Source organism: Arvicanthis niloticus, chromosome 4, assembly GCF_011762505.2.
Source record: "Arvicanthis niloticus isolate mArvNil1 chromosome 4, mArvNil1.pat.X, whole genome shotgun sequence".
In the NCBI taxonomy this organism is placed as follows: Eukaryota; Metazoa; Chordata; class Mammalia; order Rodentia; family Muridae; genus Arvicanthis; species Arvicanthis niloticus.
Window position 1 is genome coordinate 38,916,087 of NC_047661.1, and position 25,464 is coordinate 38,941,550.

A 25,464-nucleotide genomic window follows, 5' to 3' on the forward strand; every position below is an offset into this window, starting at 1 on the left:
TCAAGGCCCATGCAGCCTTTCGTCAGTGGTGAACTAGTAAGTGGTGAGGCATACCTACATCCCTGACCACCATTAGTCCAGAGGTTTGCTTTGTTCTGCAGAGAGCAGAAGTTTTAGCTAAAAGGAGCTTTAACATGGACTGTGTCATAATGGCAGAGTCATAATTGCAGATGATTTGAAGGCAGTAAAGAGGATTTAAAACGTAGGGAAAAACTTTTTGCCCAGAGGGTTGTCTGGATTTTAGAATGGCCAATTAAGCAGCTATAAGGGGGGTGGGGGGGAGAAAGTTTATTTATGGCCATGCATGAGACGAGGTCTGCTGGTCTCTTTAGCTTTGGATCTAAATCATGGGCTAGGAGGGAGAGGAAGACATGCTGACTGGGGGGGGGGGGGGGGCGGCTTAGGGTTAGCCATATTGTCTTTTCCTTGAACATATGTCCATGGAGCCAAGGTTGAAAATAGATTTTATTAGAAACCAAAGTCAGAAGATTTTGGATTTGGAGACAAACCTCCAAGGGATCTGATGGTATAGGGCCAGCAATTAAAATGCAGACATAAAAGAAAGATAGTGAATGGGGTGAGGGAGGGGGGTTGCCTTTAATGACAACTTCCTGAGAAAATCTTGGTTGTTTGGTCTCCGACCTCTTCCAATTCTAAGATCCCGACCTGATTCAGAGATTTTGACCTCACTTCCGAGTATCTAACTTTTGCCTTTTTTTTCTTTGTTTCCTACTCTTTTTATCCTCCAGGATGATGGTCTCCCAGAAAATGAGCATCAGCTGTCAGTAGCTGGCAAGATCAAGAAGCATTTCAACACAGGCCCCAAGCCGAGCAGCACTGCAGCTGGAGTTTCTGTAATAGCAGTAAGCATCTGAAATATCCACCTCTAACTTTTAAAAGCAGCCCTCCCAAGAGACAGGCATTCCCTGGAGATTCCAGAGACAGCATAGTGGGTCATTTCTTTAGACAGCAGTGGAGGGGGGGGGGTGTTTCCCTGGGTGCCTCATTATCCAATACCTCAAGGGTATCTAGCAGCAGCATATATTAATTTCATGATTTTTTTTTTAAAGAAAAAGAAAAAAAAAAAAACCTCTCCCCAAACTGGACTCTATGCCCGTGTAAATTCTTGACTCTTGACTCTCAGGTAAAGCATTCAGGGACCTTTTGCTAGAACCTGGAAGGAAAGGGAAGCGAGAAGGAGGAGACATAGCAGAGAGAGAGAGACTGGAGCAGTGTAGACATGCACACGAAATCCAGGTGGAAGCCAAGACAGAACAGAAAGCAAGTTCCCTCTGCTTTTCAGAGAAAGGAAATTGCAGGAACGCCCAGTGAAGTCACAAAGTTTTGCTTCTTAGAAATTTGTTAGGTTGACAATTTTTTATCATTTACCATTTTATTTGATGAGGGTGTCCTGGATATTTTTTTTTTATCTGTTCTACATACACAGGCAAACACTACATGTAATTTGATAGCTTCTCTCACAGAGATTAAATTGGTCTGAGAAATGTTAAAACCTCAAACTTCCTGGTATTGAATTCTAGAGTGCACATATATCAATGTCTCACATAACTTGAGTTTTTAACAATTTCCTCTTTAGCCAGAGTATGTACGCTTTACCTGCACACTCAGTGTGAGGCCCACTCGGGCTGTTTCCCTTTTCTCAACAGAGAACTTGGGACAGGATGTTAGGGGATCCTGGGAGAGTAGTATTCACACTGCAGACAGCCCTGCTGCTCAGCTCATGCACAGTGTGCAGTGGTCAGTCCTTTCTATGGGTGTCTCAGTGTTGTGCTTTTCCTCCCGGTTTTGATCTTACTAGAGTGCCAAAGCTAAGACTCCTGTAAGGGGCCACGTTGGCAGTTATGAAGCAGGTCTCCATTAGTAACTGTCTGATAGGGACTTCCTCACTTCGCAAGAGGCAAGAAGATATGCTTGCTCTTGCTCTTCAAATCTCACAGTCCTCCAGGGACCTTTTTCAGTACATTGTGGGCGATGACTCATGAGTAAACTGATGGTTACCCATAGGATGTAAACTCTTTGGCATGTCCCTCAGCAATGCTGAGGTTTTACACATTCATTTTGTTCTTTTTGCCTCTCTTTATCTCTTTCCAAAATTCAGTGAGGGAAAAAAAAATATCACCTGTCCTCCATGTTTTCTAGAATGCTGACATTCTTTGTCATCGTCTAACATCTACCAGAAAGTTTCCCAAGCCTCTATCTCTTGGGGAAACACAGTTAAACCAAAGTTCTATTTTCATAGGTTTGGGTATTCCAAAAGATTTGGCTTCAGTGGGCCACCATTTTGGAATGGGTGGTCAACACCATTGTTCACAAAAAGGAATGTTTCCCTGCTCCTACTTGGAGCTCATGGCTGTTACAGAGAATGTTTTTCCCACATGGGCCATTTTTCCCCCATAATTTCATTTTAATTGGTTTTTGGTTAAGTTTGCCTTAGCTGTTCAATAATGGTTTGTTTATAAAGTGTTCTGGGGAATCCTGTAATGACTATGGACAGAAACTTCTGTGTGATTTTTCCAATTAGCAAATGATACATCTTTGAGGGCAAATTCTATTTTAATTAGACACTGATAAATTCTGAAACCAAATATTTATGATTTCTTAAAACTTCATCAGAATATCTCAACCTAATATCAATGGTCACTGATACTTTTTCTAACTATCATGACTATACCATTTCAAATGCAATTGTTTTCTTTTGTTTTTGTTTGTTTTGCTACTGGTCCTACATCATGCTGACCTAGAGCTCACTATGTAGCCCCCACTGGCTTCATTCAAACTTAAAGCAACCTTCCTGTCTCAGTCTCCTGAGTGTGTCACTGTGCCCAGCATGAATGCTATTTTGAGTACAGAGGTCTCAGTTTATCACTGACATATTTTCCATGGCAATCAAACCACAATGAAAATATGAATTACCGAGTGCCCCCTGTAACTCTGAATTACACTTGAGTCCGGTGAGTCTTTAAGGTGCTTTAGGCATTGCACAGCACTTTATCATAATCTTTATGTTAGCCCTTGTTGTTAAAATCTCAAGTATGAAAAATACACTGTCAAAAGAAAGGGACTGCACTTGCGCACCTTCTCCGGGATGCTTTTCCCACACCAAGCGGCTCTGCTTTCTATGGGGATCCCTGGGGAGCTTCAAGGCATGGGGCGGAGCTAGGAATTAGAAGCCGGCCAATATAACTGCCTTGCTTTTAGCTTTTAGAATAACACTGGCAAATTTCATAAACTTGTTTCTGGTCCTAGGTACAAAGACTAAGTATTAGTAGGAGTTTTTAATCACAAGAAAAAAATCCCCTAGCATTAAATAATATTTCATTCCAAACTCTTGAGTATGACTACAAAGCAATAATTTTTTGTGAGACGGGACTTTAGTGGAAGGTGAAATAAATACCTTTTATGAATGATATAGTCTATAAAGGCCCCTTGACAATTTAATAATCTGGTTTTATTCCCCCATGATAAGAATGTCTTCAGTACATATAGCATGGTGGTTATTTCTCTTTGATAAAGTAAAAAATAAGTTTCCTTCAAGCAGATTTTTTTTTTTCCCCTGAGCATGTATATGTTCTCGGGAGGCTAGAAATTTATTTTAATTTGTCTTTATCATGTATAGTCTTGTTCTTTTTAATTATGTGCACTCCTGGAATTTTTTAAAAATTAGATTGGAATATCAGTTTGTAGATTCTTTTTTCTTTTTCCTTTTCTGAAAACAAATAGACTCACCATTGGTCTCTACATGGGATTTGTCTTTCCTTAGTCAGAAATCTACCTGGCACAAAGCAGCAATGGTTATAAAAGAGTTTATGACATGCTCTCTTTCTTGAGAGACAGAAGAACAAAGGGGCATATGGGCTCAGTGAGCACCCTCTGTTCACAGGTGCCATTTTGTAAACACACAGGAAAGCATGATCTGAAACACACGATCTTGTTCCTGTTGTCCCATTTGCTGCCCTTCTTCTCATTCCAAACACTACTGAGACCAAAAGAAGGCCAGATGATGACTTCACACGAAGGCTCCACAAGGGTCCCCAGTTGGCTGGGAGAGTAATTATCAACTGGAGCTCTGGGGGGGGGGGGGGTCATCGGGCTGTTCTGAAAGAAGGGAGGTTGATCAAGCATTGTTGAGTCAGGCAGTGTGAGCATCTGAGGCTGTCGGTGAAACTGAGATATTCTGCCTCTGATCAGATTCCATTGTCCTGCCAGCTTTCATAGCAGTTGGACAAGTTGTATGTGTGTGAGAGAGAAAGAGAATAGAGAAGAGGAAACAAAAGGTTATTAAAATACAGTTTATAGACATGAAGTGAAATTAGGGATGACATTTTAACGGTGGACTCTCTGAGAGCTGAGAGGGGGGAGGGAGGCATGATTAGGTTTGTGCAGCTTGATGAAAAACCCATGACTAAGATGCCACTTCCAATTTTTTCCCCATTTAATGTTGTTTATTGTTTTAGTTGATAATTTTCCTAATGTTTTAACATTGTCCTTTTGAATTTTGCTCATGCAAATAGAGCATTCCAGTCTAATTGAACAAATCCATACTAATCAGCTAATAATTGTGTTACTGGAGAGCTTGGTTCAATAGCCCTTGCGCCCTGCTCTATGGCAGTCTGCCTGTAGATGGCACTAGAGAACTGGTAACTTGTCGCCCTCTTTGTGGCCAAACAACCACCTACCACAGAGCAAGGGTGCTACATTTTTTTTTTCTTAAAAAAAGAGAAAGAAAGAAAGAAAGAAAGAAAGAAAGAAAGAAAGAAAGAAAGAAAGAAAGAAAGAAAGAAAGAAAAGAAATAATACATTTTTGAAGATTAAAACCTCAGGTTGCTTTCTTCGAACACTAGTATAGCTTAGTTTCCACTCAGAACGCCACATCTCAGAGTGGTTTCTACTTTAAATGCCTAGTACCCTAGCATGTATTTGAAACGCCTTTTGTGCATTAGAAGTAGAATCTGTCAGGAGTGTCAAATCAGTGAGACACTTGAAAGAACTCCAGAATCTCCCTTCCAAAGCAAGGTGCATCCTGGATGGGCAGAACAGGACTCAGGCAAGCAGTAGGACTTGGAGAGTAAGGCTTTTATTCCCAGGTAGCCAAAAGCTAACATCTTATTCCAGAATGGAAGGTAGTGGGAACTTGTCACGTGCTGTATTTGCTGTGGCTTTTGTTAGCCCTAAGCACTTAACTGCACATATGTGCTTTTAATGCACACAAAAAACATTTCTTTTTTTTTTTTTTTCCCGGAGAAACTATACTATCTCATCTCTATAGTTCAGGAATATAATATATATATTAAGATCAACTCTCTCTTAAATCTAAATGCTAATGACTTTACCCTTTTCAGGCCTCATTCCTTTCCTCTCATAAAGCTGTGAGTTTAAGCCTACTGGATATTATTGGGGAGGGTGTCAAATCTGTGTATTCACGGTGACTAACACTGATTTCAGTTTAAGTGTATATTTTCTACTGTATAACAGAAGAAGAGGTGTTTATATATCTTTTGAAATGGAGGACATGGTTAAATGTATATTCAAAAACCTGTCTGACAGACAAATCTACCCTAACAAGTTGGCATCCAGGATACTCGTAAGGGATTTGTGTTTCCTTGTTTTTATTTTATTCTCAATGTGCAGATTATGTTATTAGATAGCTGCTCTGCAGAAAGGGCCTCATCACTATGTGTACGTACAGACGTAGTTAATGAGGAGCGTGGACTGGAGTCTTAATTCGTGAGCACAATGTTGATCCACTGAGTTGCCCCATTTCTCTCTGCTCAGCTGGACCACGGGTTTACCATCAAGAGATCAGGGTCTTTGGACTACTACCAACAACCAGGAATGTATTGGATAAGGTATGAGATGGTGCAGCTCAACAGTCAGTGTTTCCATGGCAACGTGCTGGCAGTCTCCATTTACCAGTTCCTTCGGTGGATAAACATGTTTTTGATTTGTTACCCAGTCCATATGCTGCTTTATCGGTTTCATTTTAATCTTGACTGAGATGCCACGCCCCCTCATTCCTTTTTCTCACCCATTCTTCACACTGACATTTGCGAGCTTTCTTTCCATTGCACATGCTCAGTATCGATCCCCCCTTCCGGTTAAAAAGACAGTATATTCCATGCTGATGCCAAAGCTTTTGCCTGCCGTTGCTGATCGCAGCAATGATGTTTCCAGTGCTTTCCTGCCCTGTAATAAATGGAATGACCGTAGCACTTTAGTGTGTGTTCTGTAGAAGTATATACTGTCATTTTAAAGTTACCCAGCCCAGCCTTAACCTTCTCAGATGATGAGACAATGCATTTACACCTTAGCAGTAGAAACGCCTCCCAGTACAGCGGGCTACAGAATGCATTGTGTGTGTTGGTAAGCTTGTGTTTTCAAGTTCTCCACCTTTGCATTTTGTTTTTGTTTTACCGTTCCCTTCCCCCTCCCCCCCCCCTCCCTCAGCTCCCTCCATGTACTGGCTCCTGCATGAATTTACTTTCTGAATTTTGTAATTGTCAGATTCTTTAGTTGGCTTATCTGCTTGAGCAAAGGGGGTCTATGGGAACTGTGGCTTTGTTTAACCAGCTTACGAATTCTGTCCCCTCGTTTCCCATTCCAGTCAATGGCGCTGGCATCTCCTGCCAGGGGCATTGTGTGTGTATCTCTCTAGAGTTACCCACAAGCAAGATGGCTTGCGATGGTTTGAGAAATGAACTCTGAGAAGTTCTAGGGAACTTCTCTTCACCTTAATGTCTCCAAAATGATCTCCAGGTAAAAGCTCCATGATGTAGCACTCGCCAAGAAAAAGCCCCCCCCAGCTTTGGCATTTGTTTTCAAATAATAGAGTCTGTTGGTTGGCACAGCACAGTGTCTTCCTGACACCGTCTCATGGATCAGACTGTCAAGTTTTACCAAAAAAAAATATGTTCATGTGTGCATAGATACATATATACTTTATGTATATATATATATAATACATATAAATTTCCCTTTTGATCATTGCTTCTAATTATTTTTATAATTAGGGTCTAAAACAAAGGGCTTAGAAAAACTACACCCAGACAAATAAGCTAAATGTAATAAGGTCATTTCTAGGTCTGCTTGTAATAGGAAAACACCCAGGCTCAGTAAGAGGATTTTCCAGAAAAGGCTCTTTATGTCTTCAGGATTGGTCCAAGGGAGGGGATCTCACAGCTAGTGCCTCATTTACCTAAGCAAATTAGCTTTGGGGGAGGGGGAGTTAATTATGATTTGCCTGCACACGGACCCAGCCTTAACCTTCTCAGATGATGAGACAATGCATTTACACTTTGACTTTCCAACACTGAACAGAATGCAGAAGAGTACACATTTCACAAATGCTGATCTCCGCAGTAGATTTCACATGCTGCACACACTCCTGAAACACACAGAACACTTCCAGCACCCTCCCAGGCCCTTTCCAGAGTCCACCTTTGTCCCAGGGGAAAGGCTAAGCACAAGCCTACCTGTGGTAATCAGCCTTGCTCCCTTTCATACTTTATGCAAATCGAGCCATAGCATGATGCAGCCTTTCTTATCCTATGTGTCCTGTCCTGGGGCAGATCAGCCAGACGTCTACATGTAGAATTGATAGATGGTGAAAACCAGGCCTCAAGTGTGTCTAATTACATCTGTACTTATTTGTGTGTGTGTTTTTTTAAAGCACCAGTAAATTTATCTAATTTCAGAAAAAGGAGTACTCTGAGGAATTACAAAACTTAGAGAATTAAGGGTAGAAGCAAAGTGTCAAGTAAACACAATAATTAATACACATGACCCAGTATTCAAAAGACTAGCTGCAACCCTAGTGACAGTCCCCATCGCCAGACAAAGTGACATATCCCTGAGTAACGGGCAGGAGCAGATGGGAGATAATCTCTTTCTTCTTCCACACATAAACTGCTCTGCTTTCCAGCTGGGGGCAGTAACAACAATGTTTATAGTTACTGCTGCACTAAACAGCGTACACAGTATGTAAAGCTAAACTGGAGACATGACACTAAAATCTCACTGCCGTCTATGCTTAATTAGGAAGTTTTATAATGCCATTTAGCCCCAGAATGAACGCGCTCTCCTTGCTGATCACAAATGCTTCCCTTTTATCTCCATGGAAGTGGGAGCATTCATCTACCCACAGTGGCAGGCAGGCTCTTCCATATAAACAATCATTGCCTGCAAAGGACCCCAGGCCTGGTCCTTGTGTTTGTAAGCGCTTGTGGCTATGCACACTGTTCTGGGCAGAGCACTTTCAGAGTCCCAGTTGCACTTACAAAGTAGCTCACGTGCGGGTGTCAGCTGCTAACACTGGCTCCTTGCAGCGCCCCAGATCAGTGAGAACCTCTTAATTGACATTTTAGCAATCATGGAGACATGATGGGGGTCCATTTTCCTCTCTCTCTTTCATGCCCCTCTCTCTCTCTCTCTCTCTCTCTCTCTCTCTCTCTCTCTCTCTCTCTCAGCAACTCTGCTTTCTACCTACATCCAGGGCTGCATTTTCCGACTGGTCCATTTATCTAGGAGGCCATACCACCCAAAGCCCAAGCTCACAAGCTCACTGGGCTATTCCACATCCCCCCAAACCCCCAGCCCTGAAACTTTGCTTCTCCGTGCTACAAGTCACAAAAAACCACACCCTGCTCTAGGCCTCCCTCCTCCCTGCCAAAGTGGACCTAGTCCCATCACATCTACCTCACTCAAACGCAGATGTCCCTGCAGCCAGTACCATGGCTGAGAACACGCAGAAGAGACTTCTGCGTCTGAAGTATATGCAGACAACCAGGACCATGGCCAAAATGAAGTAACTTGGTTAAATAAAAACACAACACAACGAACAAACAAACAAACAAATAAACAAACAGGACACCAGCTTTTGGGAAATGCTGAATAGGATGAAGTGAGGAGGTGAAATAGGACAAAACCAGGGTTGGGTTTCCAGGCATGACATGACTAAAATGTGCATATTGGTTTCAGCCCCCCTCCTGAAACAGTGAGTAATGAGGCAGAGCCCTGGCAGCCAGGCACTGGCTTTGGGAGGCTATTAAATGCCGTCATGCTTGGCTGTTAAAAAGAACGGGGCCTATTAAATGTATCTTGCTGGGTGCAGGTTTGAAAGAGGTGTCCCTATGGATGCCAGATAGCATTCTCAACACACTGTGAGCACAGCAGACCTCTGCCCAAGGAGGCCTGCTTGATGGCCAGTTGCCTTGGCCTTGTTATTCTGAGTGCCAAAGGCTGTCAGAGGCAAGCAGATAGCCCTGTAACAGCATGGGATTCACTGCTTCTTCTAGCTCCCACCCCAACCCCTGGCTTCTTCTGTAACAGAGGAGTAAGTTTACAGCATCCAGCAAGTCATAGACCAATTTCAGGACCAATCGAACTTTGATGACAGAAAAGCTTCCTTAGAACAGTGAGCATTGAATCAAGCAGTTATACCTTAATAACCCCTGAGTGATGGCTCAGGCCAGGTTCAGAAACTCCAGAGTACTGATAGCTCTTGCTGTGGCAGGAAAGTCAGGAATAGCTAGCTGGGCGTGGTAGTACACGCCTGTGATCCCAGCATGTGGGAGGCAGAGGCAGGGGGATCTCTCTGAGTTTGAGGCTAGTTTGGTCTATGTAGCAAAATCCAGATCCGCCAGGACTATACAGTAAACCTTGCCTCAGGAAAAAAAATTAAATTAATAAATAAATGCAGGACTAGAGAGCCACTTGGCTCCCACCAAGCCACGCAGATGGCTACTTAGTTCTGATTTTGTTTCGTTTGATTTGTTTTCAGAAGTCTCTTCTGAGAGAATTTCAACAACACATATATGTTTTTTCGGTAACTTCAACTTGTATCTAGAAATGAGAGAAAACCACTGAGCCTAAGTCTTCCCCCAGTGGTATGAATGGAAGAGAGAGTCTATTCCTTTCCCTGGGGTTTTGGACAATTCAGTATCTACTAAATACTCTTTGGCATCTATTTTTACTTCACCATCCCTCTTTTTAACTTAAAAGAAAAAAAAAAAAGCCTCAGTAAAGTTTAAAATGCTGTTCTTGAGGACAGGATTTGCACGCTGCAACCGATGAGTGGAACCTAGCCTTCTCCCTGTTTTGTTTGCATTAGGTTTTGTTAGAACACAGCTACTCATCAACATGTTGTCTGTGGCTGCTTATGTCCTACTGTGGAAAGCTGTATCAGAGAACCATGATGTGAAGCTTGCCTATCTGGCCCACTGCAGACCCTTGTGTTTAAGCATAAAGGCCAGTTCTAGATTAAGAGTACCCTCTATTAAAATGCAAATTTCATGAGGATAAGGATGGGACCCATTTTTTAAAAAAAAAAAAAAAGGTATCTTTGACAAAGTGAAAAATGAGTAGTTGAACTCAAAAGAAGAAATGTCGAGGTTGAATGTGTTTTTTAAAAGAGACGAGTCGGGGTGACCAAACAGCATCTAAGATATTCTGTAGGCTTTTCATTTTTAACAACCCAGGAGTAAACAAGCCCTTTGGCTCAGCTAAAGCTGTACTTGCAATAAAACCACCTAGCCCCTGACACACCTGTGAGACTTAGTTTATGTTTTTAAGTTTTTACAGATTTGCTTAGGATCAACCTTGCCTGGGTGATTAGCTCACTAGTGTGGTGAGGAGCAGCCACATGGCAGTCCAGTTTCTCTTCCATCAGAAAACCAGGGGCTGCGGAGCAGATGGAGAAAGTAAATTTAGCCCTCTGGAAGCCCGAGACAAACACCCTGCAAGGGCCACCACTGTAACCTCTTCTGAGGCTAGGAAGGTGGCAGTGCCAGGCTGGTTGAGACTCTTTTAATCACCTAATCTCAAAATCTTGTGCCTCATCAAGATAGCTCGCATAGAAGCACACAGTCAGTCTTCCCAGGGAAACCAGGGAATAATGTCTCAGAGAGTCACCTTGAGGAAGTCACATGGAAGACTGTTTGGATCTATCCTGTGCAAGCCTCTTTTTCCACATTTTAATGGTGACGACGTTACCTCTAGCGAAAATCCACACTGTGTCTCCAAGAACTCTGGCAAGGCCCCCAAAGGATACAACAGCCAAACAAAATAGAACCGCACTAACCATGACAATAAACACAATGAAATGAGGAGGGATGCCCGGATCGATTTGTTAGTTTAATTTTAATGGCAAGCAAATTATAACTTAGTCCCTACAGAGTGAGGGTTAGCAAGGAGCGGGTTCCTGAGATTAATGCCCCAGCCTCCTAGGTAGCATGAATAATGGATGGACTAAAAGGCAAAACGCACAATAATGTTCTTTTATTAATGAAATGAAGACTCGTGTTGATGGCTGGCAATAAATTAGGAAAAGCCAAGGAGGGAAAGTCATCAACACTTGCGCCTTTGAAAAATGTAGTTTCTTAAATCCAATAATTACTGCCATGACAGAAAACATCGCTGCACAACAGAAATGAAGTACATCCCTTGTGAATCCTGCCTGTATTGCAGAGGAGAAATATTTTTGATCCATAGACTGTAAGGTCTATTATTTGCTAAGAGAAAGCACAGGCCATTACAGCAGATTGATGGCGATATTCAGCATTCTGGTGGAATTCCATAGGTGAACACATTTTTCTGGGACTCAGGCATTGGAAGACCCTCTTTAGTGCATGCTCACGGAATCTAGAAGACAGTGTGGTAGAGAGCATGTCCAAGGTCACATCATTATCTGGGGCTAGGACAAAAGCTAATTCTCCCAACTTCTCACTGCAGCTTCCAAGAGGATTAAGCTAAAACTGCCAGACAAGACAGGCTTTACAGAGATATGTGGTGCCTCCAAATAGCAAAGACAAAGCTGATTCTATAATTCATACTCCTGACTCCTGCCAGGGCTTCCCCTGCTATTGCGGTATTTCTCTCTTTAACATTGCACAGGGACTAGATACAGTTCAAGTTCATTTGTACAGTGCAAATTTAAATTTAACACCAGAAACGAAGATTTAAAACATCTGAGTAGAACGTAGAACACAGGCTTACTTCATCAATAGAAGAGGCCATTGGCCAAATAATTCTTCCGGTTAGGGTCTCCTTACATTTCAGTGTGCCTGGTATTGTGGTAGGCTCAGAGACAGGATAGATGTTAATTCCTCTATATTCCCAGCTATGTATGCTGTGTTCAGGTCCCTGAGTTGCTGTGATAACTGGCATATTGCAACCATTTGTCACCTGCTACAGTGGCAGCCAGGGCTTTGTCAGAGTCAAAAGCTAACAGTTTGTGGTGGGTATTTGTGATGATTCTTCTATAGAGGATGGGCTTACATTAGTCTGTTTCTCTCCATCGTTTCATTTTCCAATGATAATGTTCTTTCAGGCAAACTCCCCATACAGAGAATGGGGACAGAGACATACACCCATTTGAAGTTAGTCATACTTGGTTACCACTGATCAGCCTTGGAATCCTAAGAGCTCCTGGCTCACCTCTAACCTGTGCTAACTAACATCAAAATATGATACCACAGTCTTGAGATTCTCTTAGGGGCTCTTAATGGAATGAAGACTCCATGAGGAGACATTTGGGGTTTCAATAGCAAGTCTATACATGCTGAATCCAACAAAACCACGAACACTGAGCAGAATAAATTACAAAATAGATCTTTCAGGAAGTCTTATGTGTTAATGGGACATTTAGCCCATACCTTAAGACACGTTCACTTTGCGAAGTCAGGCAGTGAGGAGGAGACACTGTGAGAATATCTTTGATATCTGAGAATCTTGTACAAGTGATACAAAATAAATGAATAAGTGAAGCCACCTCTCAGCCATTCAGAAATGGCCTGGAGTTTAATGTGTGGCACACATTTCAGAGGACAAATCATGCTTTAAAGGCTACTGGGAGGGTTTCTAGTTTGTTCACGTTTGCATGACAGTCTGCTGTGAATACGTCACTATGAGTAGTTCTGTTTTCTTGCTGAACCCATCAGTTCTGAAATGCACAAGGGAGCTACAGAATCCAACTGTAAACAGCAAACAGAACATGTCTGAGAGGTGTGCCAATTTTGAGGGCTCTAATTCAAATTCTAAAGAAATCACAAAAGGCAATACTAACTGTGCTCAGACATATAGTCACCTAAAATAATGTTGGATTAGATGAGAAGTATGTGACACAAGCATGGTCAATATGCCACAGTCTGATAAGTATTCTGGAAGTTTCTGGTTATAGCATAGAGGAATTTACATGAACTTTATGAAATCTGCACATAAAAGGTCGGAAGAGAACAGTGCAATTGAAAACAAAAGATTTTGTCAAGAAGGTTCTTGCCAGAAGGAGGTTAGTGGGTGAGGGGGTACAGTAGATGAATTGTGATGAGGTCCCAGATACATATATTGGGCTGGGCAGAGAAGAGGTCATGTCAGGTGGTGGACAACTTGAGCCAGCATGGAGATCTGAGGACAATCAAGTGGAGTCCGAGACATGTCCTGTTTTGATGTTGTGGGAAGAAAGCCCATACTAGACTGGTTTAACCACAAACAACACATTGTCTATAACCAGACATGTCTGTGGGTGGGTTCTAGCTTTGGTGTTAGGTAGATTGAACACTCACTCAAAGCCCAGTTCCCTTCTGGTCTCCACACTTGTAGAACTATCTCTGACTTCAAAAAACATGTGGTATAGAATTTGAAAAGCCATTATCTGGAAAACTGGAATTCATTGTGAAGGAAAATTTCCAGAGACCGTGTCCTGTTGACTGGGTAGCTGTCTGTCCTAAACCTGTCAGCTTAGGTTTGACTCTAGTGGCAAGTCCACTGCTCGCCTCTCATAGATAGTGTAGGATCCTCTTCCCTGGAGTCAGTGTGAGAGTGGAAAGATGTCCAAAAGGAAACTAATGCAGAAGAGCCACTGTCTGATAAAGATTCACAGTGGAGCTACTGATGTTACCAATCAGTTTTGAGTAATAACAAGAACTAGACACTGGAAAATTTTTACTGTCAGTCCATTGTCAAGGCTGGGACAAGGATTGAGACTTTATGAGGGATTGTAAATAAGCTGGACTTTGTGGAAATTGACCTGTCAGCTGCTCGCAGGATGTACTGGAGACTGGGTACCTCAGAGGGAAGCAGGTGACCTCTGTTGGAACTCTTCATATTTCAATAGCCACAGAGTTCATAATGTATCTATTGTGTGCTGTGAACTGTGGAGAGTTCAGAGAAGGCATGTAAGACTTGACTGGTGGCCCTTCACGGACTCTATCAGATGGAGAGGAGAACAGTCATGGCTTATTTTGGACACACAGTGAACATACTACATACCACACTGGACATGGATATGGACAAACATCCTAAGATGAAGCACAGTTCACAGAGCTCGAAATAGAATGCGCTGGGGCTCAGAGAGCAGAGGCTTATGGAGACAGATACCCTCTAGGTGCTCTCTAGTTACAGTTACTGATAACTACTGCAGTGACCCAGATGGGCAGGAAACCCTTATTTCTGTGGTGAGCACTAGACCTAGAGGGTCACAGTTCCCCAGATTCACAGTGGGTTGGACTGGCCGGATCCTGATTTACTGTTACCCATGATTTTCTCTGATGGGCAGCGTAGTCTTGGATACTGTCTGTGGCCCCAGGGTCTTCTCCCTGCTACTTGGCATGAGAATAGAGTTGAAGTGAGCTCTGCAAACATGGAGACTCTGCTATATCCTGTTACAATAGATTACAACATAAATGCTTTGCTTGGGCCTTGTGTAGGAGACATGCATTCTATTCTTAGTGGAGTATACAGGCAAATTCCCTCTACTTATTGAGCCTCAATATCAGTCCTATAAAGACAGAGCACTGGTCAGAGATGCCCTGGACAGGCTTTTTCACTCTTAAGCATCTGTAAATCCAATAGAAACTGCCATGTGACCCTTAGTCTAAGACATATGATCACAATACACCTTTCTAAGAAGTGTTGTGAGATTCAGGAGCACATAAGCACACATAAGGCTCATCTAGGAAGGTGAGCATTTAGAAAGCTACTAGTTAGGGAGATTGGCAGGTGGGCTTGAGCACTTGAGAGCAGAGCAAGCTTTCTCTAGGCAGAGGGGCAAGGAAGGAAGATAGTGAAGAGAGGAAGGTGAAGGTGAGGGACCGTCTGTGCACAGGCTCACCCTGAATGCCACTGGCTTCTGAGTCAGCTCTGTTCTGTGTTTGTGGAGAAATGTCTTCTTTAAGTGGCATATGACTTAAAGCAGCCTAGTAGACAGGCAATCATGGGCATCTAAGGGAGACCAGGAGCTAAATATTTGAAGGTCCTTGAGAATTCAACAAGGAGAATTCCAGAGTCTATTTCCACAAGTCTTCTGCTGATTTCTTGCTTGGGGAGATGCAAGAGCACAGGGCAAGGGAGGGGGGTTTACCTTCTGCTTCCATTGCTTAACTTTAGAACATTATCTTGCATCACACTACAAAGGAAGAAAAAGAGCACCTCAAACCTCTGTAAGCCTTGATTGTTTAAAACTTTTCAGAACATCCAGTTTTATCTATAGCAATTCTGTAAGTGTGAGAAGAGACCACGCCTGCTCCTTGTGTTTAACACTGATGGGACTGAATGAATGGTCAAGAGAGCCACAGGCATCGCATCGGTGCTCGCTCCCTCCCCATGCATCCTTCCATGTCTGACTGCCTCCGTCAGCATTCTATCCAAAGCCAGGGAGTTTTCCATCCCCAGAAAGGTAAAAGTACAACTATATTTTTTATGACCAGGAGACGAATTTATATTACCCTTGGATTAACTACAGAATGCTTTTTATGTTAGACAGACTAAATAGACATCTGTTTTCTACAAACATCCAACTCCACACAAACAGAACATTCTCAGTTTGCTTTGAAAAGCAAAATACCATGTGTTGTGACTTTACAACGTTTTAAATAAAGTTAGGAATTTAGGTTTGTGAGGCTGAGGCTTTCATGAAATTGGTAGGTATGAGACCGAAAGCTACACATAGGAGGTCCTTTAAAATTCAGCGAGGGGCAGAAGCAAGGCAGACATTTCAACAGGGCAGCCATTGGATGGTTATTTTAGCCGTTCCGTGAAGCAAGAAGTGAATTATTAACGTTTATCGCCCTCATTGGCTTCTAACGCTGTTACTCGGCGTGTGCATCGTTGTTAAAGTGGAAACGGCTCAGCCTAAGTAAGCCATTTACTGCCCGGTTCTACACGCTGTCGCTATTTCACTCTTTATTACTTCATTTTGGAACTTTGATTGCTTTCTTTTAGATCTAAGATGGTTCTAATGCTATTCTGCAATCGTATGAGGAGCTTAGTTTTCACTTTGTTCTCAGAACCAGGCAGGCTATAAATTTATCTCAGTTCTTTGAAGAAGCCAACAGTAAAATTTCAAGAGGAGAAAATGGCGGCAAATATCCTCGAACAAGGAAAATAATCTCCTAAAAGCAGAATAGCCTCCAGGCTATATCTCTTTAAACAGGGACTTGCAGGCAAGGAGAACTTGCCCTTCCACTGTAACCCGTGTTCAGTATTTTTTTTTTTCCTTTTGAGCTTTGTACCTGCTTTTCTGCTTTCTGTTAAAGTTTTTCTATAATGGACCAGTCCCTCCCCTCACCCATTAAATCTGAAATGAAGTCACGCTGTTCCTATATTGATGTTGTAATAACTGCTGAGGCTGAAGCCAGGTAGCACATCTCAGAGGTCATCTGAGGTTTCCCTGGGAAAATTAGGCATAGAGACAAGAGGTTGGAATACTTAGAGAAGAAGGGGAGGTGGGGGGGGAGAAAGTCCCTCACTTTTATGAAAATTGACTTTAGGATGTAAAGTGGAAACCCATAGAATTGTGGTCCTTGGGCTTAATTTCATTCTAAGCCATGCTCCCTTTCAGGCTTTGGCTTCATTAAAATTCACCCAGCCCCTCCCAAGGTTCTGCCACTGTCCCCTCATCAAGAGACAATAAGATCATTTAGAGTGAAAATTGCTAACAGCAGGCAGAGCTTGTGACTATGTTTCCACATCTGACAACTTTATCACCCTTCAACTTTATTATTTCTGTGCCCTAAGCTGCTTGTTGGCCAACACTACCCAAGGGATTTTCTTACCTGTCACACACAAAGGACTGAAGTTCTGTTTAATGTGGGGGTGACTCTGAAAGCCACGGGGTGATAGATATGAAGCTGGTGGCACTGGGTAGGTTGCAGCCTGTGACATTGCCTGTGCTTGCTGGCTTCATGAGCAAGAATGGTGACTGCCGACCTAAGCAAGCCATGATGGGCAGGTTAACCTGGCCAGCATACTTCCCAACTGCAAACCATCTAGAGTCTCTCTGCCATGTCCCTTGGCCTAATTGTCCTCTTTCTCATTTTATGCCCCTGCTAGACCACCGCTCTTGATAAGGAGAGGCAGGTTTTCCGACGAAGACGCAACCAGGATGTGAGGAGCCGGTACAAGGCACAGCCAGCTCCGCCAGAACTCAACTCGGAATCAGAAGACTACTCCCCCAGCTCCTCTGAGACTGTTCGATCCCCCAATTCGCCCTTTTAATAAGACCCTTTTACTCGAAGTCCTAGCTTAACCCTTTAAGACTCTGAGATTTCCCCTCCCCTCAAACTTCTGTAAAACAGGTTCATCTGATCTATCTAGCACTCAGTGCCGAATGGCAGAACAGAAAGTATGTTTTGGGTACCTTTGTAGCAAGTTCCCTGTACTGAATGAGAAGGCATGTGGTGTTTGTGACAACAGTAATTTGCTGCTAATAGGGGTCCTTAAAGGGTTAAGGCTAATTTGTGATTTTTTTTTTTTAAACATAGAAGTAATGAATGTTTTCATCGGTCAAACTAGGATCTGCAGTATGTAACATAGCACATGTTAGCCCTCTGAGTGCATAGAATTTTCTTGAGAGTCCTTGCTGGGGAATTTTTCAGACCCTTGAATATACTCACACATATTTCTTGATTTTACTGCAGGCCAAGGGGCGTCATTAAGACCCAAAAATGTCTATACAAGGAGAGTATGGGGGGGATGACACATTGCCGAGCCTTCTCTGTGGGTTTAGGAAATGGCAGGTTTTATAGCATCAGCGGATGCACTCCTCTTGCTTCACCATCTTATGAAGAAGGGAAGCCCCTTTTCCTAAGTAGTAAGCTGGTTAGCTGCAGAGACTCCTCTGCTTTGATTAGAGGGAATTAGGTTTATGGCAGTCTAACCCAAGCGATTGACAGTGTCTCTCCCTGTCTCCATACAAAGATGTGCTGAAGACGCCCCTGAAATGCTGCTTCCCCATTAGCTGCTGCTAGTGCCAGGCAGACCCTCGGGGAACCACCTAGCCTTGTGCTTGTGCTTGTGCTTGGTGAGTTGGGATCTGTCTGCTCAGGATCAGAAGAGCTCAAGAAACAACTGGTGAAAAGAGCAATAAATTACCAGGTGCTCTACAGGGCTGGGAATCCAACCAGCAAAGGAAAGCAAGGCTCTGTTTTTTTTTTTTTTTTTTTTTTTGTTTTTTTTTTTCCTCAGCTGCTTTTACACAGGATTATAGATAGCCACCAGTGTGAAACCAACACAAAAGAAGATCTGGGGCACGAGGGAAGAGAGGCGAGTGCTTTGCAAAGAGGCAGAAGGGAAAGTTCAGAGGAAACACAATCCAAAAGGTTCTAAAATAGGATTCATAGAAACAAAAGGATTCCATGAGTAACTCTAGGTACCAGGATGTCAGTACCAGCAAGTCTACCAGAAAATACCTTGGAGGCTGAAGCGGACACTCCTGCACCATGATTTTCTTTACTTTGGCTTGGTCTCTACTCCTCCAGGAGGGACGTGTTGCTTTTCTGGTTTGCCTGCCTGGGGTTGGTTTTTCACTCCTGTTATGCTATCTGTCTCCCAGGCCCGAGTTTCTTCGGGAGCTGATGACTGCATTTCAGTATGTGGACTTGAGCTTCCTCTTCATTACATCCGTGCTCCAGAGGGATGCACGAGTGTGATCCGTGCTCCAGAGGGATGCACGAGTGTGATCCGTGCTCCAGAGGGATGCACGAGTGTGTGGGAGGCAAGGCCCAACTCAAATGTTGCCCTAATGTTTTCTCAGCTTTGACTCAGGAGAGAACAGTTTTAAACTCCAGGACGGCTACAAGTTCCTTATTTGCTCATTCTTTCTTTGAATGTATTTTAATGTCTTGAAAGTTATGAACAACCTTCCCATAGTCAGGGCTTTATTTTCGAACTCCACACTGATCTGCAACTGCTGTGTTTATACATAGTCATTAAACTATGTTCTGCACACATATAGATTCTTAAATGACAGAATCCCACATTTCCTGCTCTCCTACATTAAATGTAACATTTATTTCATTTTTTTTTTCCTTTTTGGGAGTCCAGAAATGATACACATAAAATCACAAAATGGTATAAATTTGTATATTATTTGACTTGGGTGTTGGGACTAGGGACAGGGCGTAGACCACCAGGAAAAGTGTCAATATGTAGATAGAGTCCATATTGGTGAAAGACTAGAACTGGCCCCAAAATCACTACTTTCTCTGGAACAGAAAAGCAAAGTGCTGTTCTAAGATCAGCAAGTAATGGCATTGCTGCGCCTCAACTCCACGTGTGTGACTATAAAACACCCTATGGCCAATAGCAGATTGCCACTTTCTCTGAATTCCTGCTTTCCCGGTCATTAACATATGGCCACAGCATCCAGGGCTGCAGGCCCACAGCGCAGGGCTCTGGAATGTTCTCATCAGCATTTTCTCATCCTGCTGCAGAGGGGCAGCCCAGAAGAATTCAGAGTCCATTCAGAAGGATGATCACAGCACATCCCTATAGAATTTCAGTGATCTACACTGAATACATAGTGGAATGTAACCTGTCAAGTAGAAATATTGAGCAATCAAATGGAATGCAGTAATTCAGTAATCTTGCCAGTGTTAAGCTACCAAGATCTTAGATGTCAGAGTTGTAACTCAGAGGGTGAACAGACAAGCACAGGCTGATGACTCGGTGCATCCAGGCTGCTTTGCTTTAGCCCACATTGATATCCTCCCCTCAATATTCTCAGAATAGCTCCAGTTTGAAATAATTAAGTGGTGGTGTTCTTTGGATTTCTATAACCAAATCAATCTTATTTTTTATTTTGTGTATCATAGAACAACTACGTGCCATTATGGCTGTGTATCACTGTAATTATCTACTGAACCATCATGACTGTTTTCATATTTTTGCGTATTGAATATAACTCTTATGGTGGTAGTCTGGTGATGGGAATTGCCCTTCCTTTACTAGCAAGGCCAGTCTTGTGGTATTGAAAGGATTCTTTCAGTTTGAGAGTAGAGTAGTTGAAAACTCCTTCAATACTTCTTGTAAATCAATTCTGTAGATGAGACCCGTTCTATTAATGAATACGTTTCCCTCAACATTGTAGAAGGGACCACTTTATTTGTCATGATCAATAAATATGTGAATTGTTCCAGACTACTAGAAGGAAAAGTTAAGGTCTTCAGTCCCTGGAAATGTTCTGGTTGTAGCCCTCACCTAACTCACACGTGGTGTGTATTAACATAAGTCAAGGAGAAACATGAATAAACAACAGAAAAACACTTGATGCTTTGCGTTCGCTGAGACTTCCCTGCAGTCTGCTTAGCCCGCTTATGAGTGGTAGTTAACAGGCCTGTCACATAGCGTTGAGAGAGAACAGTATATCTGTGAATGAAGGCTAAAATTGCAATCCTTTATCCTTTGAGGCATAACTCAGTTGGAAAAAAAAAAAAAAAACAGAAAAGAAAAATTGTCTCAGAGGGCACAGAGCTACCGAATCACCAGGACTCGAGCATGTTAAATCATGACTGTTTGCTGGCCAAAGGCATTGGCTAGACAACTCTATCCCCTGTGCTCAAGTGCAGTTGTGCTGAGGGAGAATTGTCTCCACATTATTGTACTGCCTCTAGCCCTTCTCTGGGTAAAGCCCTGTCAGCATTCCCATGATAAACTCCTATTCTGAAAGGATTTTAATTTGGCCATAAAAATGTGCCTCAGGCTGAAGTTTGCTATTCAGGGCCTGTGCTGAAGAGTGAAGGAGCACATCTCACCCTTTTCCACTTCTCAACTTCCGAGGAAAAGTCAACACCTAGATGCCTGGTACATTGCCTTCATTGTGATTTCAGAATCTTGGAATGCACCAAGATCCAAGATGGTGATTTTAGCATAATTATTCATTTGGATATGTTCTTTTCAAATGGCTCACCTAACATATATTATAAAATAATTTTTATTATTTTTAACTTTTTTAATTACTATGCGATTCTCTCTCTCCCTCCTTCCCCTCCCTGCATCTCTTTTTCTCTACCCACCCCCCTTCTCCCTCTGTCCAAAGATTTTTTAAGAACTTGAACTTGACCAGCTCAAAGGTCCACTTTTCCCATGAGCTGCCTGCCTCTTCCATTGGGAATTTGCAAAAAGAACTCTCTGACCCAGGGGAGCATGAGTTTGCTGTGTGGAGGATCAGATACATGCTTCTTTGGAAATCTGGGTTTCCGGAGTTTAATCATCAGATTTCATGAAGCCACTCTAGTCTGTTGGGAGAACAATGGTCCAAAGAGCCCCCACAATTAACACTTTAGTCAACTCAGATTCGAAGCCAGCGTAAAATAATACACTTCCTACTCTCCTATTTAAAGGCAAATAAATCAGAGAAACTTGAGGACATATGAAACATTAATGACTGCAAAAGTGTTTTACACTTGGGCTCCACGGTGCTTACACATGAAACAGTTAAGAACTGGGACCCTGGGACGTCAGATGGAATCTTTAGTTTGTATGTAATTACATACAGATGGGGGAGGTGCTTGAAGCTGCTCTTTTGTTTTTTAATCATCTCAAATATGCAGCCAGCCAGCCAGTAGCACTAAGGGTCACAAACTGATGGGAAACAGGAAATCCAAGGTAGAGATTTAGAATGCCTCAGCTTGGATATTTTTGTTTGTTTGTTTGTTTGTTTGTTTGTGTTTTCTGTTGCTGGCTCTCACATGGAGGCCTCTGTGGTCATTTTTTGGTAAGTGAGCATCTAACTGGCAGGTGGTGTGATCATGCAGTTTGTCCATGGAGACAAACAAGGGGTGTGAATTTATTGCTTTCTGTCAAGAAAAGGCAATCTCTCAACCATACCTGTAAATTTCCTCAACATTTTTTTTTTTTTTTTTTGGTCAATTAAACTGAGACCCTTAATGTTACTTTAATGTAAAATTGTATATTTTTGGCTGTGACATACTTTATTAATTTTAAGTAATTAGTGCTTAAGCCATCAGAACTGTTGGTATTAAGAATAGGACGTTAAAGTGGTGTTAAACAACTTAGTAGTGCTAAATCATTCCAACTCGCTCAGCTGTAGTCAGGGACAAACTGGAAATAGTTCTCTGAGCAGTCTCTCACTGGCCCCTGAGGTTAAATCCTTGGTGTGTTAGAAGAATAAATAAAGAGAAATTGAAGCTGGTTCAAGGTTAGAGTCATATCCTTGACAACTTTTTTTAAAAAAAAAAAAAAATTTATTAGGAAATTAATATTAGCCTTTTTCATTCTGGCTGAAAGAAAATTATTAGAGGATTAGTTGAGTGTGAAATTGAATAATACTTTGCCCCTGCATACTAAAGAGGTGGGCTGGGGACTTGACACATTTAACAAGTTTCCCCTCAAGGTTTTGATTTGGAGAAAACAAATTCAACATTTCCTTTGGAGAGTCTGCCCTTGTCACTTGCTGCATGGATCGGATGATGTAGGTTAGTGTCTGATTTTGGAATCCCAATGAAATAACTTTCAAACAATTTGTCCCCATGATTAAAGGTGGAATGGTATCCAATTTCTCCCCTAATCCTTCAGTTTAAGCTCATAAATTGTAGGTTAATGTGGAATGAAATCATCTGTGATAAATTATGTTCATTTACCAAATGAGCTCTTTTGATGTTGCCTGTTTTTATGTAAAACATGTTCTTAAACTAATAAAGTAATATCTCTTGGTGTACAAACTATTCACAATGCCCTTCACTGCTGGCTCGGCTCTTTGGTTTTACATTGCCACGATGGAGTAAAAATCTCAGATCGGTTCAACTCGGAATTGCCACATTCAGTCCAGGGAGGAATAACCCAGCTGTGTTCTGGGTTGGGGGTGGGGTATTCTCTATACGAGGCTTTAAAAATTAGTCATGCGGTCAGAATGTAGCTTTCCCACATGTCCTCCACAGCACAGTATATATTTCATGAGCATAATTCAAAAACAGCTATTCCAAAAATGTCCCTTTTCATATATTACCTCCCTGGCTCGGCCAGTGACTTGGACAAACACAGAGAAATCAAATACTATTCAGCCTTATTTTATCCTTCGACCTCCATGCACAAGCTCTCCAGAGGGGACTGCTATTTTAGCTGCTAACCTGTAATTAGCCGCCATTTTGTTGCCCTTCCTCATTAAGCATTCCACGCGCAGTTTTGACCTTAGAGAAAATCGCAGCGCTGTATGAGGGAAGAACGTTCTTTCCTGTTGAGGATTCAGTACCAGGAGATTGAAAAGTCAGCCAGCAAGAGTGATGATCATAGGCTCCCTGGTGTCACCTTTATGAAGGTGCCAGAATATCTCCCAAGCTCGTGTAAAATTAACTTCCACCTTCCCGGCCACCCACGGGCTGCTGAAGCCCCTGGTTTCCCCCTTTGCTCTCCGTAGAGAAGTCGCTGGGTCTCTTCTAGATTCTTCTGGCAATTTCCTTGAAACAATGACCAAAGAAAGCAGTTGCTGCCTAAGGACCACTATCTTGTATGAAACTGGCGAGCTTGCCAAAAATCTGCCACTCAAAACTTCCGGGAGTCGGGGGGAGTTTTGGTCACAACTCTGGTGCTGAAGATGTTAGAGCTGCCACACACACACACACACACACACACACACACACACACACACACACACACACACGGAGCTGGAAGAACAGCCCTCCCTGACCTGACCGCAGGCCGCTTGGACTAGGGAGCTGCAAAGGTGGTTCTTTATGTACACAAAGCAGGCAGTTATGAAATGACTGAGAAAAAGGTACAGAAGCATCATGAAAAATTTCAGAACACATCTCCTGAACAAAATAACAAGGCCTTTCCTCTTAAGTGGTAGCCAAGTCCGATCTCCTCAAAGAGGGGCACTAAGACAAGACATGGGGCCACACCCAGCCAGCTGGAACAGCCAGATCCATGCTGGCCATCAGCACTGTGACAGATGTCCAAGCCAGCTTGCCTACACTTCAGATCATTCATTCAAGTGTTTTTTGAGTGAGAGCCAGAATCATGGATGGCACTTCATTTGGGCTTAGAAAAAATACTGCCCATTTTATTTTTATTTTATTTTATTTTATTTTATTTTATTTTATTTTATTTTATTTTATTTTATTGCTCTGGTCCAGAAGACTCACAAAACAAGAAAACACACTTGAGCTGACAAAGATGTTATTTATTGGGACTCTTGGTTTAACATTCAGGTGACTTGTGTCTACACCTAGCCTAGCCTTGCATGTTTATAGCAACTTTGGTTCTTGAAAAGGTGTGTCTGCCATCTGTTCTTATGATGGTACATACACCCCATGGTGCTCTTGGCTTAGCTCCTGGGCTCTGAGGTAGAAGGCACCCCAGAGTTCTCTCTGCCATTTGGAATTAGCATAATATTTTAGACTTTTTATCCTACATTAATACTGGAATATGACCATCAGTTTAACAAGCTTCACCAAGACCTACTACGAGAGAGATGCATAGTTTAGACTAAAAGAAACTATATTATTTCTGTACAAAAGACTCTTATTCTAGCAAGAAATAATCTTCTACTCTTTGGTCATCGTGTGGAGCTACTGATTTATCACTCACAGATGGCCAAACACCAGTCTGTCAGGGGCACATCCTTACCGGCTTATGACTGGCTCCCAGCATGTGTAGACAGTGTAGGCTGCCTGCAGTCCAGCCATCAGTCACATGTAACTAGACCTGTGGTCCACCCACTCCATTAGAAAGAAGAAAAGAAAGGGAGATAGTGAGAGGAGAGAGAGCTGATGAAACTAAAGGCAGAAGAGACACAGCCTGGTCTTCTGCGATATCTTGTGGGGTAGTTGAAAAGGAAAGGAAGTATTGATCGCTTGATGCACTCTTTAAAAGCAATCCCAAGGGATGCTCTGGGTGAGTGTGTGGACTTAACAAAGTTCTTAGCCCCATACACGTTCTTCATCCAAGACTACCGTGCCCTTCTGACAGAGTAAACACAAATAAGGTGCCATAAATATCAGTGCACCCCCTCACAAGCCATGTGTCTTTGTCCATTATTCTTGGACTTTCCAGATCCCCTTGAAGGACATTTTTAACCAAACACTCCCTGCAGAAGTTCAGCTGGGACCTCACATTCCCACTCCATGTGTGAATCATATATTCTTATCCTCTTTCTCTCTCTCTCTCTCTCTCTCTCTCTCTCTCTCTCTCTCTCTCTCTCTCTCTCTGTGTGTGTGT

At 42.5% G+C, this 25,464-nt stretch overlaps 1 protein-coding gene across 7 annotated transcripts in view; it reads left to right on the plus strand.

Annotated features, from left to right (window-relative positions):
- Nucleotides 1–20,557, plus strand: part of Dclk1 (doublecortin like kinase 1) — a 286,458-nt gene extending 265,901 nt beyond the window's left edge. For 3 of the 7 annotated variants that reach the window (XM_034501435.2, XM_076932404.1, XM_076932405.1), the window contains 2 exons: nucleotides 750–863; nucleotides 17,341–17,653. In XM_034501435.2, coding sequence (XP_034357326.1) covers nucleotides 750–863; nucleotides 17,341–17,505 — 279 coding nt within the window. In that variant the 3' untranslated portion in view covers nucleotides 17,506–17,653. Of the gene's footprint in view, nucleotides 1–749; nucleotides 864–5,793; nucleotides 5,868–17,340 lie in introns of all 7 variants that reach the window. The other 4 variants (XM_034501434.2, XM_076932406.1, XM_034501431.2 and 1 more) reach the window with 3 other exon arrangements.
- Nucleotides 20,558–25,464: the final 4,907 nt, after the last annotated feature.